The sequence below is a fragment of the Trachurus trachurus genome (genome assembly GCF_905171665.1).
Source record: "Trachurus trachurus genome assembly, chromosome: 18".
NCBI lineage: Eukaryota > Metazoa > Chordata > Actinopteri > Carangiformes > Carangidae > Trachurus > Trachurus trachurus.
Window position 1 is genome coordinate 13,129,151 of NC_139909.1, and position 14,038 is coordinate 13,143,188.

At 41.2% G+C, this 14,038-nt stretch overlaps 2 protein-coding genes across 2 annotated transcripts in view; both read right to left on the reverse strand.

Annotated features, from left to right (window-relative positions):
* slc12a6 (solute carrier family 12 member 6) overlaps nucleotides 1–7,316 on the reverse strand; it is a 41,924-nt gene extending 34,608 nt beyond the window's left edge. Inside the window, exons 1-2 of the mRNA XM_083993241.1 lie at nucleotides 7,178–7,316; nucleotides 1,346–2,132 (exon numbers count right to left, since the gene is read on the reverse strand). Of these exons, the coding sequence (XP_083849367.1) occupies nucleotides 1,346–1,565 (220 nt within the window). The 5' untranslated portion in view covers nucleotides 1,566–2,132; nucleotides 7,178–7,316. The remainder of the gene's footprint in view (nucleotides 1–1,345; nucleotides 2,133–7,177) is intronic.
* A 970-nt stretch (nucleotides 7,317–8,286) lies between these two features.
* nop10 (NOP10 ribonucleoprotein homolog (yeast)) lies at nucleotides 8,287–9,639 on the reverse strand. The gene is made up of 2 exons (XM_083992862.1): nucleotides 9,441–9,639; nucleotides 8,287–8,742 (listed from the first exon to the last, which is right to left on the reverse strand). Exons 1-2 carry the CDS (start codon nucleotides 9,492–9,494, stop codon nucleotides 8,602–8,604), a joined length of 195 nt encoding a protein of 64 aa, XP_083848988.1. The 5' UTR covers nucleotides 9,495–9,639; the 3' UTR covers nucleotides 8,287–8,601.
* Between the last annotated feature and the right edge of the window lie 4,399 nt (nucleotides 9,640–14,038).

The window sequence follows — 14,038 nt, forward strand, 5'->3', positions numbered from 1 at the left end:
TTGGGAAAAACATTGTGCCAGAGAATCATGTGTGTGTCTGTATCTCTTTAAAAGTATGTTTTCTTGGTTTTGTACTGCTGCTCTTCTTTGACCAGGACATCCTTGGAAAACAGACTGTTAATCTAAATGGATGCTTCCTGGATAAACACACAGTAAATAAATAAAGACAACAGTGTGTGTCACTGTGTGTGTGTGTGTGTGTGTGTGTGTGGACCTGTAGCTCATATGACAGGCTGGACTGTGAGCTTCCACTTTAGATATCCACAATCTAATTCCTTAAAAAGCACAGTATTTGGATCAACTGAGCGCATGTTTCTCATCTGAACAAGTAGAAACGTTTAATAAAGTAAAAACATCTGTACTGCTGCTGTTCATCTAAATCCAGCCTTTTCCCAATTTTTACACATTTTGTTGTATTTGCAGCATTTCATGGGGAATCCAGCGACTTCCAGCGGTTCAGGAATGTGTGACATTACTTTGTGTCGTTACAGAGTGGGCGGCTGCTTTACAGGTCTCAACATATGGATTACGCTGCCTGTTGCTGTCTAAGTAGTTGAGATTAGATTAGGGATTGGATGCAATAGAGTGACATGTTGTTGTTGTTATGCAGACTTAGGTGTGTGATCTGCAGCCAGAGAGGCCTGTGTCCAACGTAAATAAAAAAAAACACATTCTGTATTTACATACAATACACACTCTGCTACTGTTTACAACCGTTTCCTCCTGTGTTTAGCTTTTTGTTTCGTTTTTTTTTTTTACTTTAATGTAATCTTATCTATTGTTATTTATTTATGTATTTTACTTAACAAAACTGCTGCTGTCTTGTCTTGTTTTAAATGTTTCTCCTTTTTATTTTGCAAACAACGTGACAGGGAGAACGGCTTCTCGCTCCCATGTTAAACAAAGGTTTTTCATGAAAGTGACAATAAATTGAATTGAATTGAATTATTATAATATTATTGTTGCTCTTTAATTTTCATTCTGTTTTATATTTAGTTTTCTATCTTTTATTGTGAAATTTGTGATGTGGATGACAAAGAAAGTATTTCATTGTCAGAGAATCATGTTTCCTACTGATGTACTGATGTTTTACTGTTTTATCTTTATTGATCCATCTTGTTTCTTCTCCATCTAAACTCTCTCTTTTTAATTAATGTACTGTAATGTATTGTTTTTTATTATATTATATCAGCCATGTGCGCTTTTTACTGTTATTACTACAGTCAATTAATAGGGTTTGTCCACGATATAATAACTTAATAAACTAAACTAAACGGTGCAAATGAAATGACAATAAACACTAATGAATGGATCTGGATCTAGTGTGTGTGTCTGTGTGTTTCACCTTGCTCTGTGCTGTGGTCCGGCGTGTCGGCCCCGCCCCCCGCCATGGAGGTGGTCAGGCCTCCCGACGTCTCGCTGAGCGGGTCGCTGCGGTTGACGCTCTCCCTGGAGCCGAAGCGGACGCGCGCCCCGGAGCGCGAGCTGATGTCCGGGGACGTGTCCGACAGCCCCGGCAGGTCCTCGGCCTTGGTGGGCGTCACCGTGAAGCGCACTGATGCCATGGCGACTGCTGACTCGCTTCGGGGGACAGTTAAGACAACTGGGTGGTGGGAGGAGGCGAGGTGAGGATGTAGGGGGGGAGGTAAAGGATGGGTGGAAGGGGGGAGGTGGAGGCTTTACGGACTGAGCTGACTGGAGCTGAGCGCGGCGAGGCTAAGCTTTCTCCCAGGTGATGCGGAGGTGACAGCGGCCGCTACGATCCGTCCTCCTGCTGCTGCAGCTCGCCATCGGAGCCGACCGCTCGTCTTCCAGCGGGCATGAGGGGGTGAAAACCTAACACAGGCTTCTCTCTCTGCGCCTGCGAGTGTAAAAACTCTTTATATTCTTGTTTGAAAGTGAGGAACTGAACTACGTCTTCTCTATAAATGTGTGTTGGTTTCTGTGATGATAAACACACAGAGAGACGAAGACCTGAGGGAGTCTCTTCTTCTGGTAACGTCCAGTTTCAGTCTTTCTTTCCTCTCACTCAGTCGTTACGTCAAACTGACAAAGTGTCTCCGCCCTTCGTGCAGCATCTTTTCCTCCTTGGCTCCGTCCTGAATCCTACAGGTTCGGTCCGTCTGCGTCGACTGCAGCGGATCCCAGGTCACGACGAGGACATGGAGGGAGGGAGAGAGGGACAAAATGCAGATGTTAGGGAGTTGTTCAAAGTTTAAGTTTAAAAGGCATTCAATTGTTCAAAGAAAGCAGACTGAAATACATCTATCTATCTATCTATAGAAAAATCAAAAATGTGGTAAATCTACCTTTTTATTCTGACTCTTGACACTTTATATCATTAAAAGTCAATAATACAGTGAATTTCTGTTTGTTGATTGGAGGCAAAACCTTAAAAAGTGCAGATGAAAACTTAAAAACACACCACCTACATATAACAAACATGCACACAGCTGTTTCACACCACTCATTCATACATCCATCACTGTTTTGTGGCGATAAATACGTAAATCCTTTTTGGTAAAGGGTTCAGTAGTAAAGGTGACAGTGTTTTCTTCCAGTGTGCTGTGAGTTACAGCTGCAGTCAGCAGAGGACTGACGTCTGCTGCATGTTTGTGTGGGAGAACAGAACAACAACCTTTGTGTCACTTGTTTCCTTGCAGAGATACTTATCAGTTCAACACAGTTTTACAACGCCTTCTCTGTAGCGCTCCATAAAATAATTCAGGCCTGGTCCACGGCTGAGAAATAAATAAATAAAGGAGCGATGGAGCTGCAGTGTTTTGACCCTAATTTGCTCTTTAAAGTCAACAAACGCAGGCTCCAACTTGCCTCTTTCTCTCTTTCTCTCTCTCTATACAATTCAATGACAAACGACACAATGGTTGGTCCAGATCTTGCACAACTCCTCAGCAGCGATTCATCATTTCCTCTCACGTGAATCTACGTCTCTTTTGTTGAAATCGTTTTCTGTTTTGTTGAAATCCAGGTTAAAAACATTTCTCTTCAGATGTGCTTATGGCTCAGCTCTTTACTTTAAATCTCCATCTTGGATTTGCACTCTAAGTCCTCTTAATTGTTCAATATTTCATGCAAACTCATATTTTATGTTCTATTTTAGTCTGGTTTTTATTTTATCATTATTTTCTTTCCCACGTTTTCTCTTTGATTCTTTTTCTCTTGCTTTTAATTGTATGTTTAATGTTTACAATTTTTACTATTAGGGTTTTATTTTAATTTTTCGGGGTTTTTTCCCCATTTCCAACTCCTACTGGTAAATGTTTGGTTTATGTAAAGCACGTTGAGTTGCCCCTTGGTATGAAATGTGCTATTTAAACAAAGCTGCTGTGCCTTACTACAAAAGTTAACCAAACGGGGTGTGTGTGTGTGTTTGTGTGTGTGGTTTCACATTGCGTCAACAAGACTCCTCTCTAAACGAAGGAGGTGTCAAACAATAACCAGTCTGAGTGTCGCTGTGTTGCACAGGTGCAGAAGTCAACCATGCGATGTGCTGTGAGGTCTTTCTTTGGGGGAGGAGGAATAGGTGACGGGTCAGGTGGATGGATATCCTCCTGAAATGTTGCTTAAGCCTTGTTCATAATTTAATTATTAAAAGGAGAGCGGTTCGAACCGGTTGTGCCGGTAGCTGCTGGCTGCTCTCTCTGACTCTGCATGCAGAGACATGGCACACACACACACACATCTCCCCCCCTCGTTTTATAACGCTGCCTGTCTCACACACACACACACACTTCTGCCAGTCCACAGTCAGGGGTGGACGACGACAAGGGGGGGTTTACACTTTTCGTGTTCAGATTGCAAAGTCAGAGAGACTCGGTGACAAAGCTGGGTTTAAAAAAGCGATTTTCCCATTTATATAGATCTTCTTTGAAGACACAAGACTGATTATTATTAGTCCCACACATGGTTGTTACAGGAGCATTAGTCCATCGCTATGTACAGTATATATGTGTATATTATGGATATCATCACACATGTATGTATGTATGCATAATATATACTGTAAGGTATATATAGATAAGGTATATATACACTTGATGTAAGACTCTGGCTAAGATAATCTTATTTATTCTTCTTCTGTTTAAATTGTGTCATCTCGTTATCTTGCTCTGTTATGAAACTTTTAAATAGGCTTAGGCAAAATAAGCCTTCACCTTTTCAGCCCAACTCGACATAGTATTTCAAATTGAATGGATTGAAATAATAAAAAAAACTACAAAAAAAAATTGTAACATACAGGGTAAAAAAAAAAAAAGTATAGAATATGCAATTATAGATAGATAGATAGATAGATAGATAGATAGATAGATAGATAGATAGATAGATAGATAGATAGATAGATAGATAGATAGATAGATAGATTGAAATATCTCCAAATGAATCAATATAATACCAGGCTGACGCACATATCCCAGCATGCACTGTTATAGGAAACACCTGGGAGACAGAGGTTATCAGTCCAAACAAACATAAACACACCAACAGAGCAATTAAGTCTCCAATACAGTTCAATGGCCTCAAAGGTGAAAGGAGGACTGAAAGAGAAACCAGAGGACTGAGGAGGACGAGGGCGGGAAGGTGCTGAACATTTTGTTCCCCTACACGTCATTCACAGGCATTACTGCTGATTCAAGCTTTTATTTGATATCTCACAGGGTTGTTTTTTCTGCTCCGTTACACTCAAACCATCACCTGTGACTTCACCTCATATCTTCAGGTATCTTCCGAGGCGTGTTACTAACTGAATTTTCTTAATTCTTTGCAATAATTAGTTGATAAATAACATGTTAGATGTTATTCACACAAAAAATGGCATTAAAAAGATGAGTTACAATGAGTTTTTGGTCATTTTCCCACTATTTTCTGACATTTAATTAAGGAAAGATCTGGCTGTTTCATTTTACAAGACAGTTGTTGGTGGAAACAAATAATCCTATCAGAGTTCTTAGTTAAATGAGCGGTACATGGCTGGCTGTAATGTTACCTGTCTGGCTCATCTTCCTGTGATCTCTCAGCAGGGAGGTAATTATAGAGCTGCTTAAACACCGCAACAGAGCAACTGAGCTCATTTTGAAAAATTACTGTCGCCATTATTATAACATAGTTACCTTGATATTAATTCATAAACAAAGTGATGGTTGTGTCATCCTGGGGTTTGTTTGTTTGACATGAGAAAAAAAACAAAAAAACAACACAACAGATAAGCAATGACAAAAGAAATGGTACACACATGTTCAAAAAAGAGTGGGAAGAAGTCTAAGCTGACCTAGTCCCACCTCTTCTCCCTGTGCAATAACTTCCCTGAATTTACTACTTTTAATAACTCAATTCATTCATAATAATAATAAAACAGGGATCCAGACCAACTTTTTCAACTAGCACAGTGACCACTAACTTAAAATTTTAGGAGCACAAGCAGAAAATTTGGGGACGCACACTGTAAATCGACTTGCAAAGCCAATATTCACATTTCCTTTTCATTCATGATTCTCACACATATTGGCCTGACACCTGTTATAACAGATACCAGATTCTTTGAGTCGCCTCTTTCATGTTTCACCCAAAAAAACAGCAAAATTTACTGGTTGCACATGCGCAAGTAGATGAAAAATTGACATGCATTGTCCCAAATTTTAGTGGCAAACCGCCCAGGGTTCCACTCTTTTCTTGAAATCATTTTCCAGGACTTTTCCTGGACATTTTCAGTGGCTCCAGTCTGACAGACATGTTATTATACATCCTCTGTCCCGTTCATGCTTTGGAGAAGTCTTCTTTTCGACAGTTGTACCTTATTTTGTACATTTTTGTTTCTATGTTTTTTCCTCTCCCAACCCCAGAAGTCTGATTTAAAGATGTGCAGTCTATGGCTCTAAGTTATGCAATAATCTCTTACAGTACATGTTTAGAATGAAATTAATATGAATTTATCATAGAACAACACAAACATGGGGGGTCCAAAACTGGAAACACTCATCAACTCAAAGTCTCTTGTTTCCTCACTAGGCACTTTTTTTTTTTTTTTTTAGAAAATAAATCCTTCCTGAGGTCTGAAAACGGCAAATAGAGCTCTGGTAGCTGAGGTGGTAAATAATTTTCCAGGACATTTGACTTTTTTTCCCCCTCATTTTCCATGACTGGAAAATTGGTCAACCATTTTCCAGGTTTTCCAGGACAAGTGGGAACCCTGACTGCCTACATTTAGGGACAGCCTGGAGCCCTATAATAATACTAATAATAATAATAATATTAATAATAATAATAATGCATAATACAACTTCATTAATAGAAAGGGAAGAAGCTGCCTTCATCTGCCTGCATCAATCATGTATATAACGCAGCAGTAATCAACAGCATGACCCAGAGGAAGAACAGTATATAAACCAAACCAGATAAAACATATTATTATCAATTATAATGAACATCCACTAATTAGCCCCCACCTGCTGACAGAGCCCAGTTGTTGCTGATGCTGTGCTGTGCCGTGCTCGCTAACCGCCACTCAGTTACCATTGTAAGCCAATTAAGCTAACCCATAATAATTCTGGCTTGAACCGGTCCGTGAACGCCTCTCCGATTATTACTGCACAGTCTGAGCTCCCTCTCGTTATAATATATATATAGAGAGAGATATATATAATAAAATGACGAAAATATGTGTTTCTGCTTCAAATCTGACCTTAGATAACATTTCCATGATTTAAAAATAAAAAAAATAAAAAAAACAAAAAAAGGGGGGAACGCAATGCAATGCGGCATCTGGCGTTAACGTTAACCGGCGGCGGTGAGGAGGAGGAGTAATTCAATAAATTAGCCCCGTTACTGGGACAAAGTTGTGTTTTTTTTGTGTGTCTGTGTGTCGTATAATGAAGCACTCAGCCATCACTTGTATAGATACAACACAAGAGGAGGGGGAGAAGAGGAGGAGGAGGTGGGGAGGGGAGGAGGGGGTGAGGTGGTCACTGACTGGACTGGACTGGAGGTACCTACATGCTAACTAGCCGATGCTAACGTTAGCCACATACACGAGCCGTTGGTTGATAAACTGCCGGAGCACGCGACCAAAAAACACAAAAAAACGCCCGTTGAAAATCACAAACCGCCACACACATTCACAGTCAAACAAAAACACACAGAGAGACGAAGCGCGTAACGTTACCTGTTTCTCCTGTAGTAAAACGCTTCCACCACCAGCACCAGCAGCAGCAGCCCAACAACACGAATGTTTTCTGTTGTTACATCTGGGAAGATCTGGCCCCGCTCCCAGTCCCAGGTTTCCTCGGCACTTTTTTTTTTGTGTCCAACCAACCGACCCAACAAAAAAAGGAAACACACGCAGCAGCAGCAGCAGCAGCAGCGCCCGCCGGCAGGTCCTGTTTCGCTTGCCGTACCGTCCTGACTGACGGCTGGCGCATGCGCAGTGGCCTAAAAGTGTGCCGTCGACGCAACGCTGGGAAATGTAGTCCTTATAAACAAGACATGGATTTGTCCCATGTTTTATGGTTTCTATTTATTAATCCCTGTTAAAAATGTTAGTTTGTTCTTTTAATTTCTTAAAATTTAAGATTTCTTTTATTTTCAATCTTGATATTAATGAAATTCTGACCAGAAACATAACGTTATTGCAGTTTAAACCTGCCCTATGTATACTGAGTATACTAAAGGCAAAGTAGACTGGCTCTGGTACATGAACATATAATGGAAATTTATATATCACCATTATATTATTATATATTTTAGTAATATTTTTATTTATCTTGATCCTTTTTCAACTCTTATGTATATCACATTTTTGTTGATCTATTTCTCTTACTATTCAGGAGTTGGAAAAATGTATCTCTGCGGATCAATAAAGTAATTCTGATTCTGATCTAATGGGATGAAGGGTTCCTAGCACTAGTACTTCTACTCTGGCCCTGTGTATAGTACAAATGTGAGCTGTGAGTATTTCCTAGCTTTATTTTAGATTAAGGAATTTAAGGAAGGATTAAGGAACAGTTTCTGTATAAATACTGTGTAATTTCTGTGTAATAACAAATGCATTTGGTTGAGGCTCCTAAGCAACATTTGAGGTAAGTTGCTAGCATTTCAATGAATCTCAATAACTTCAAGATCCCATAAGGTAGAGTTGTCCACCAAAAAAACCCAAAACAAATACTGTGGAAAAGCTGGATACAAGTTTTCTTTCCCCCTCCCCATTATCAAGCTGTAATTCAGCTTCTATGGTTTACTATGGATTTTATAAATGGGTACACTCAGACAAAAGAGTACAGTCCATAAACTGAACATTTATTCAGCATGAAAACAAAATTATGACAAGAACTTAAAACAAATCTCAACAAATTACAGCACATGAATAATAAAAAAAAAGAAACATCCTCCAACCAACTCAATGACAGTTGATATCCAACCAATGAACAGTCTCTTTGATTTGAGCCTGGTGTTTTCCTGCTTGTTGCTTTACGGTCCTGTCTTCGCCTTCACCTCTCTCTCGTTTCTTGTTGTTGGTCTCCATCCATCCATCAATCTCTCCCGTCACCTTTGCCCCCCCACTCCCTCTCCCTCTCTCTCTGTCTGTCCATCTTACAGAACAGGTCTGGGCGACTGGGTGAGCAGGATGCCGAAGCGTTTCTTCACTATCACTCTGTGCCGGGAGAACTTGTCGTCCGGGGAGAAGCGGGCGGGGTGGGCCGAGCTGGTGGGCTGCCCCTCAGGACACAGCTTCTGTTGGTGACAAAGATGGAGAGGAGAGACACAGCTCAGATGATTGATTTCAGGCCTGGGATAAACATACTTTTATAACATACACTATCTTGTAAGAGAAAAGCATCAGATTTCAGCCAATTGTTGCAGCTCGTATGCAAATTATGTTGAGGGTAAACCAAGAAGAAATAAAAAATAAAATAAAAGGAGTGTTTAGTTGCATGCTTTTCTCTGTGTTAAACACTCTGTTGTGTTTGTTTTGGTGGGGTCGTTGGCTATGCTTCAGTCAGGAGCAGTACAAACACCCTTGATGGTATTTCTAAACAAATAATCGTTTGTATTCAATCAGTTTAATGTCTCCAGCAGCAAATCAGTCACACCAAAAATCGTCCAGTGAATGTTTGGTCAGTTTTATATTATTATTCAAGCTGCAGTTTATATTTGATTAGTCTATTTCCATTAGCTTTGTGTGCCTCATGTTACATTTTACAGCCAAATAATAGGCTACTTTCTTTTTTTCGTAATCCTTTTGCTCCAGGCCCCCTGTAAGCTAGTTCAACAATGATTATCATTAAAAAGCATTTCCAGAGGATAAAACGACAGCAAATAGATATAAAAACAAGCCTCAATATCGACAACCTGGGGTGAGGCTGCGAGCAGAAAACATGTTAATGCAGAATAAAGTCACATGTGACGACTGTAAACAGCGTTAGCGTTACCTTCAGGGTGTAAACTCTGTCCCCCTTCTCGTCGACGTAAAACTGCAGAAACATGGCGACACAGACTTGTCTTGTAGATCCAAAAAGCAAAGAAAAATATCGAAAAAACAGCGATATTTGTTGATTTGTATCAAGAAGAAAACTAGTTCTTTCCTTCCAAGTTCCACGTGCGGCGGAGCTTCTCGCTGTCCGGACTGCAGAGCGGATATCCGGTTACGGAACTCCGAGCGCTTGGCATGCTGGGAAACCGAGTCCTCTACCGGAATACTTGGCTCAGGGTGCTCAACTTGTGAAGATAAATCTGTTGTAAATAGCTGTTTAGCCAATGTATAAACATCAACATGAATAAAATATGGTGAAACGTAATTTTTATTTTAGTAACTTTAGAAAACTTGAATCTTTTATATTTATTTATTACCATTAGGCTAATTAAAATATTTACAAAAATGTATATTTTAACTGCTTTCTACAAAATCAACTGCAACACAAGTGTTTCATAATTTTTAATCTGGTAAATTTATAGCCACTGTGACTGTGTGAAGCCTGGAACATTCAGATGAACAGAACCTGAAGTCAGGTGGAAACAAGAATAGTTTATTTTTAAAACATAAACCAAGACAAGCTGATGAATACATTTTTACACCACTGATACAAAGACATGGGAAAGGTAAGCCTCATGAAAACATATTTCATACTTCCACAATATGTAATAGGCTATTTTTCATCAATTTAGTTTTACAGCGGTATCTAGGGGAGAGTTTTCTGCATTCACTAAGTAATTTGGATGTACAAACATGTTGAATATGTGTCAATAATGAAATTGCTCGGCTGAATGAGAAAGATTAAACATAGACAAATAAATAAATGATAAACAAATGCTTATTTAAGGAAACATATGAACCTGATTATTTCAGGTATCAACTATAAAACCAATGTTTGTCACTTTCAGATAAATGTAACATACTGGTAGGCTATGTATTGTAAAACAGTGGAATCAAATTAATTTAATGAATGACATGTTTAATAAAAAACCCAGTTTGACAAAACATACTTAATGTGTTACTGCTTTAAAGGCATTTTTCATTGTTTTTTCTGTATATGTTTTATTCTGTTATTTGGAAATGCATGCAACTCAGCATCAATAACAGACAAACAAAACAACTGCTGATAGGTATCAGTGCGGTGGTATGTGGTTGTGTTTGTTTTGTTTTGATTTGTTTGTTCTTGTTTTTATTTTGTTTTTTGAAAAAAAGAAAAGAACAATAACTTAGGGAGTACATTTCTGGCCGTGTCAGCCCCCTGATTGAATGAATGGATCTCTCCCTGTCTGTATTATTTGATTGTTAATCTTCAATAAAAAGTTCATTACAAAAAAATAATAATGATAATCTGATATTCAACAGTATTTTCACCTTTTTCTTTGACAGAGAAAAAACATCAGAGGTAAAAAGTCGGCTCCAGTGCAGAATCCTCCACCTGAGACCAACCTGAACGACGGGGAAGATCCTGGTCACCTCGACCCGTCGTCTGCTCCCAAAGAGGAGCCAGATATCGACAAACCGTCAGAGAGCGGAGTCGGGCACCTTGGTCCATTGGAGCCTCATCAGGCGTGGATGGATGAGGCGGCATCCCATGGAGCTCCGACGGCGGCTGGAGCTCAGTCTGATCAAAATACAGAGACACTGTGTTGGACACAAAATGAACCAAACCCGATCCAGCACACGGCAAACAGCGTCCAGCCCCAAATACGACCTCCTGTGATCCCGTTCCCATTCAACCCCCAGGCTTTACCACCAAGTGTCTGGGTGCAGCCGCAGCTCATTATGTTCCCTTGCTGTATGTTGCCTCCAGTCGCCTCCACATCGGACCCCGGGTTTGGTTTTATTACGAGTATGATGGTCCCATACAGCCCTATCCCCCCGCCTCGTTCCTGGTTCCCCCTGGATGAGGTCGACCCCGGCTGGTGCCAGTGTTCACCCACTGTCCACTGTGTGCCGAGCCTGTAAGGAGTTCACAGCAGATGGCATTTTCATGAGCAAGTCCTGATTTTAGTACCATCTCTAACTAATATCATGTGTCTGACTCCACAACACCAAGGATGGCAGGAGAGACAGTCAGCGAGAGCTTGAATGTGACGCCACAATCTGTAGTGAAAGAAGAGGGTGAAGAGGACGACAAGGCAGAAGGTCAGAGATCAAGGGATTATAAGGCAAAAGAGACAGTGGAGGGTTTGTCAATTAGTCGGTCCACCTACAAATTTGAGGTACTAGTAGATGTTTTTCACCGTCTTTCTTCACAGAAAATCAGCAGAATAACGACAAACCTTATGAGGACAGATCAGGACAGGAGAAATCCAACAACACAGGCAATGAGACACAGGAGGCTGTGGTTTCTCCTGGACCTTCAGTGTCTTTGGATGAAGAATCACTGGCAGAATGCGCCTTTGAGGAATATTCAACGATCATGGACTTCCTCTTTCCTGATAAGGTCAACAGCTTTTGTATTTATTGTTTCTAAAAAAAAAAACAAAGCACCTAAAACTCCAGAAAAACCTTCAGATCTAAAAGTTTTGGTTAAATTTCTGCTATCTCTGACGATGCCCAGATGCACAAAAACGTGGAGGTGAGAGGGACAGAGGATGAGGAAGACGAGGATGCAGCGAAGGAGAAACTGGAGACAGAAAACATCGCCTTTCTGGAGTATCTGGAGGAACTGTGCAGTGATAACAACTTCGTCAGAAAGGTACGTTTTCAGAGGCCTCAGTATAAAATGGTACAAACTTAAAGGAATAGTTCAACATTTTGGCAAATCGGCCCATTGCCATAATCCCTATAGTCCCTATAGCCTACACAGCAGTAGGTTCGTTACCTTTAATTGTCGGTGCAAGCTTTTTTTAAAACGGCGGAGCAGAGCCGTGAGCTGCTCAGAGCTACGCTACGGAGGCTAATGGGATTTCTTGGTTTCCCTCATCAAACTCATCAAATACACAATCCAACAACTCCAAACCGCTCTCGTGGACAAGTTGTGACCTGCACATTCACCACTATGAGATAATAACAGAATGTTACCAGACAGAGTTGTTTTAGAGGTAAATGCAGAGCCTGCTTGCCGAAAAACTGCCCCCAATGGGAACGCGCATCAGCATGAATTTATCATTTTCCAACTCTTACTCTCAGGCGGAGTCGAAGCTGAACACCGAGTTCCTGGAGTCCCTCCTATCTTCAAACCCAGAGATGACCAAACTTCCTGCACTGGAGACACAAGAGCAGGAGGTAAGAGGAGGACAAGCAGTCATTTCGGATTAGATGAATATAAGAATATACTGTATACCATTATAATATGTCAACAGTACTGTGCTGCTGTGAGTGAAGGACAGCACCCTAAAGAAATCCTGCAGGTTGAGCTTTGGGTAAAATAGTATACTGTATTGAAAAAAAAGGGAAAACAAACGTCGAATTGACAAAGTTTTATTTTTTTCTTTCCGATTTTGCAGGTGATGGTGCTACAACAGTCGCAGCAATCTTCTCCCAGCGCCGACAGCGATCCTGTAACTGACAGGACATCTCCGGTGTGTTTCCGCGTCCTGTAGTCATTATCAAGATCCTGTTGAGTTGCAACTGTAGCAAATGTGAAATCATCAAATCCCCTAATTTGTGCAAAGTGCAAAACTACATCTCTGTGGGGGACCTTTAATCAACTCCAGTCAGAACGGCTTATTAAGTCATTTTCCTTCTTCCTGTTTTTTTTCCTCCTGGTTCACAGGCTTTGGCTTCGGTGACCCTTCAGGAACAACCTCATCAACCGCCCACCGACTCCATCGGCGATCGTGTACCTGGTCAAACATCTCAGGCGACTTCATGCACAGAGGGAAGAGATTCTCCGGGCCCCTCTGCGTCCAATCCAAACAACGATGAACAAAAAGCCTCTCGGGGGACAGATTCAAAGGAAGGACGGCTGCCGACTGACGACACACCGGGATACCTCAATCCTCTCAATACCTTGTCTTGTCCCGGACCCCTACCTGGAGATCCCAAGTCCCCCTCGACTTCCAGTGTTACAGGGTCAACTGAAAACCCCCCTGCACCTCATTTGAGAGTCAATTTGTTGCCCGATACCCCACCTCAGTCAGCCGGCCTTCCAGCTTTGAGAGTCCTGGCTTGGAAAGCGCTTCCCCCCGAGGACCATCATCGCCCTGCAAAGCCCTCCACCCTTAAAGACATGTCCCATCCAATCACAGATGACCTTAATGCAGTTCCTGTGCCACCCAGTTCATCCTTTGAGTCTCATCCAGACCCCGGTGATGCCCAAGCCGATGGCAATTCATCAGGCTCAGCGCCAGAAGAACAGACCTCAGCAGCACTAAAGGGACTGCCAGTCTCTCAAGAATTAGTGTCACCTCGCATTTTCTCTGAATCCTTAACAAGAGAGTGCCGCGTCATCGTGAAAAACTGTGAGAACATTTTGGAAGAAAGTGCTAAAACATCAGAGACACTGGGGGAAACGGAAAGAAAAGCAAGAGATGAAAGGAAGCAGGAGAATAAAGAGAAGGACACCAAACTTGTTGTCAAAGTCAGACGTAGTCTAAGACTGACGGCCCA

What these genes read in the sequence shown, in the direction of transcription:
- nop10 (XM_083992862.1), bottom strand. Translation starts at nt 9,494, where the DNA reads ATGTTTCTGCAGTTTTACGTCGACGAGAAGGGGGACAGAGTTTACACC. An exon ending in ACAGAGTTTACACCCTGAAG is followed by an intron (nt 8,743 to 9,440) that starts GTAACGCTAACG and finishes TGTCACCAACAG; the next exon opens with AAGCTGTGTCCTGAGGGGCA.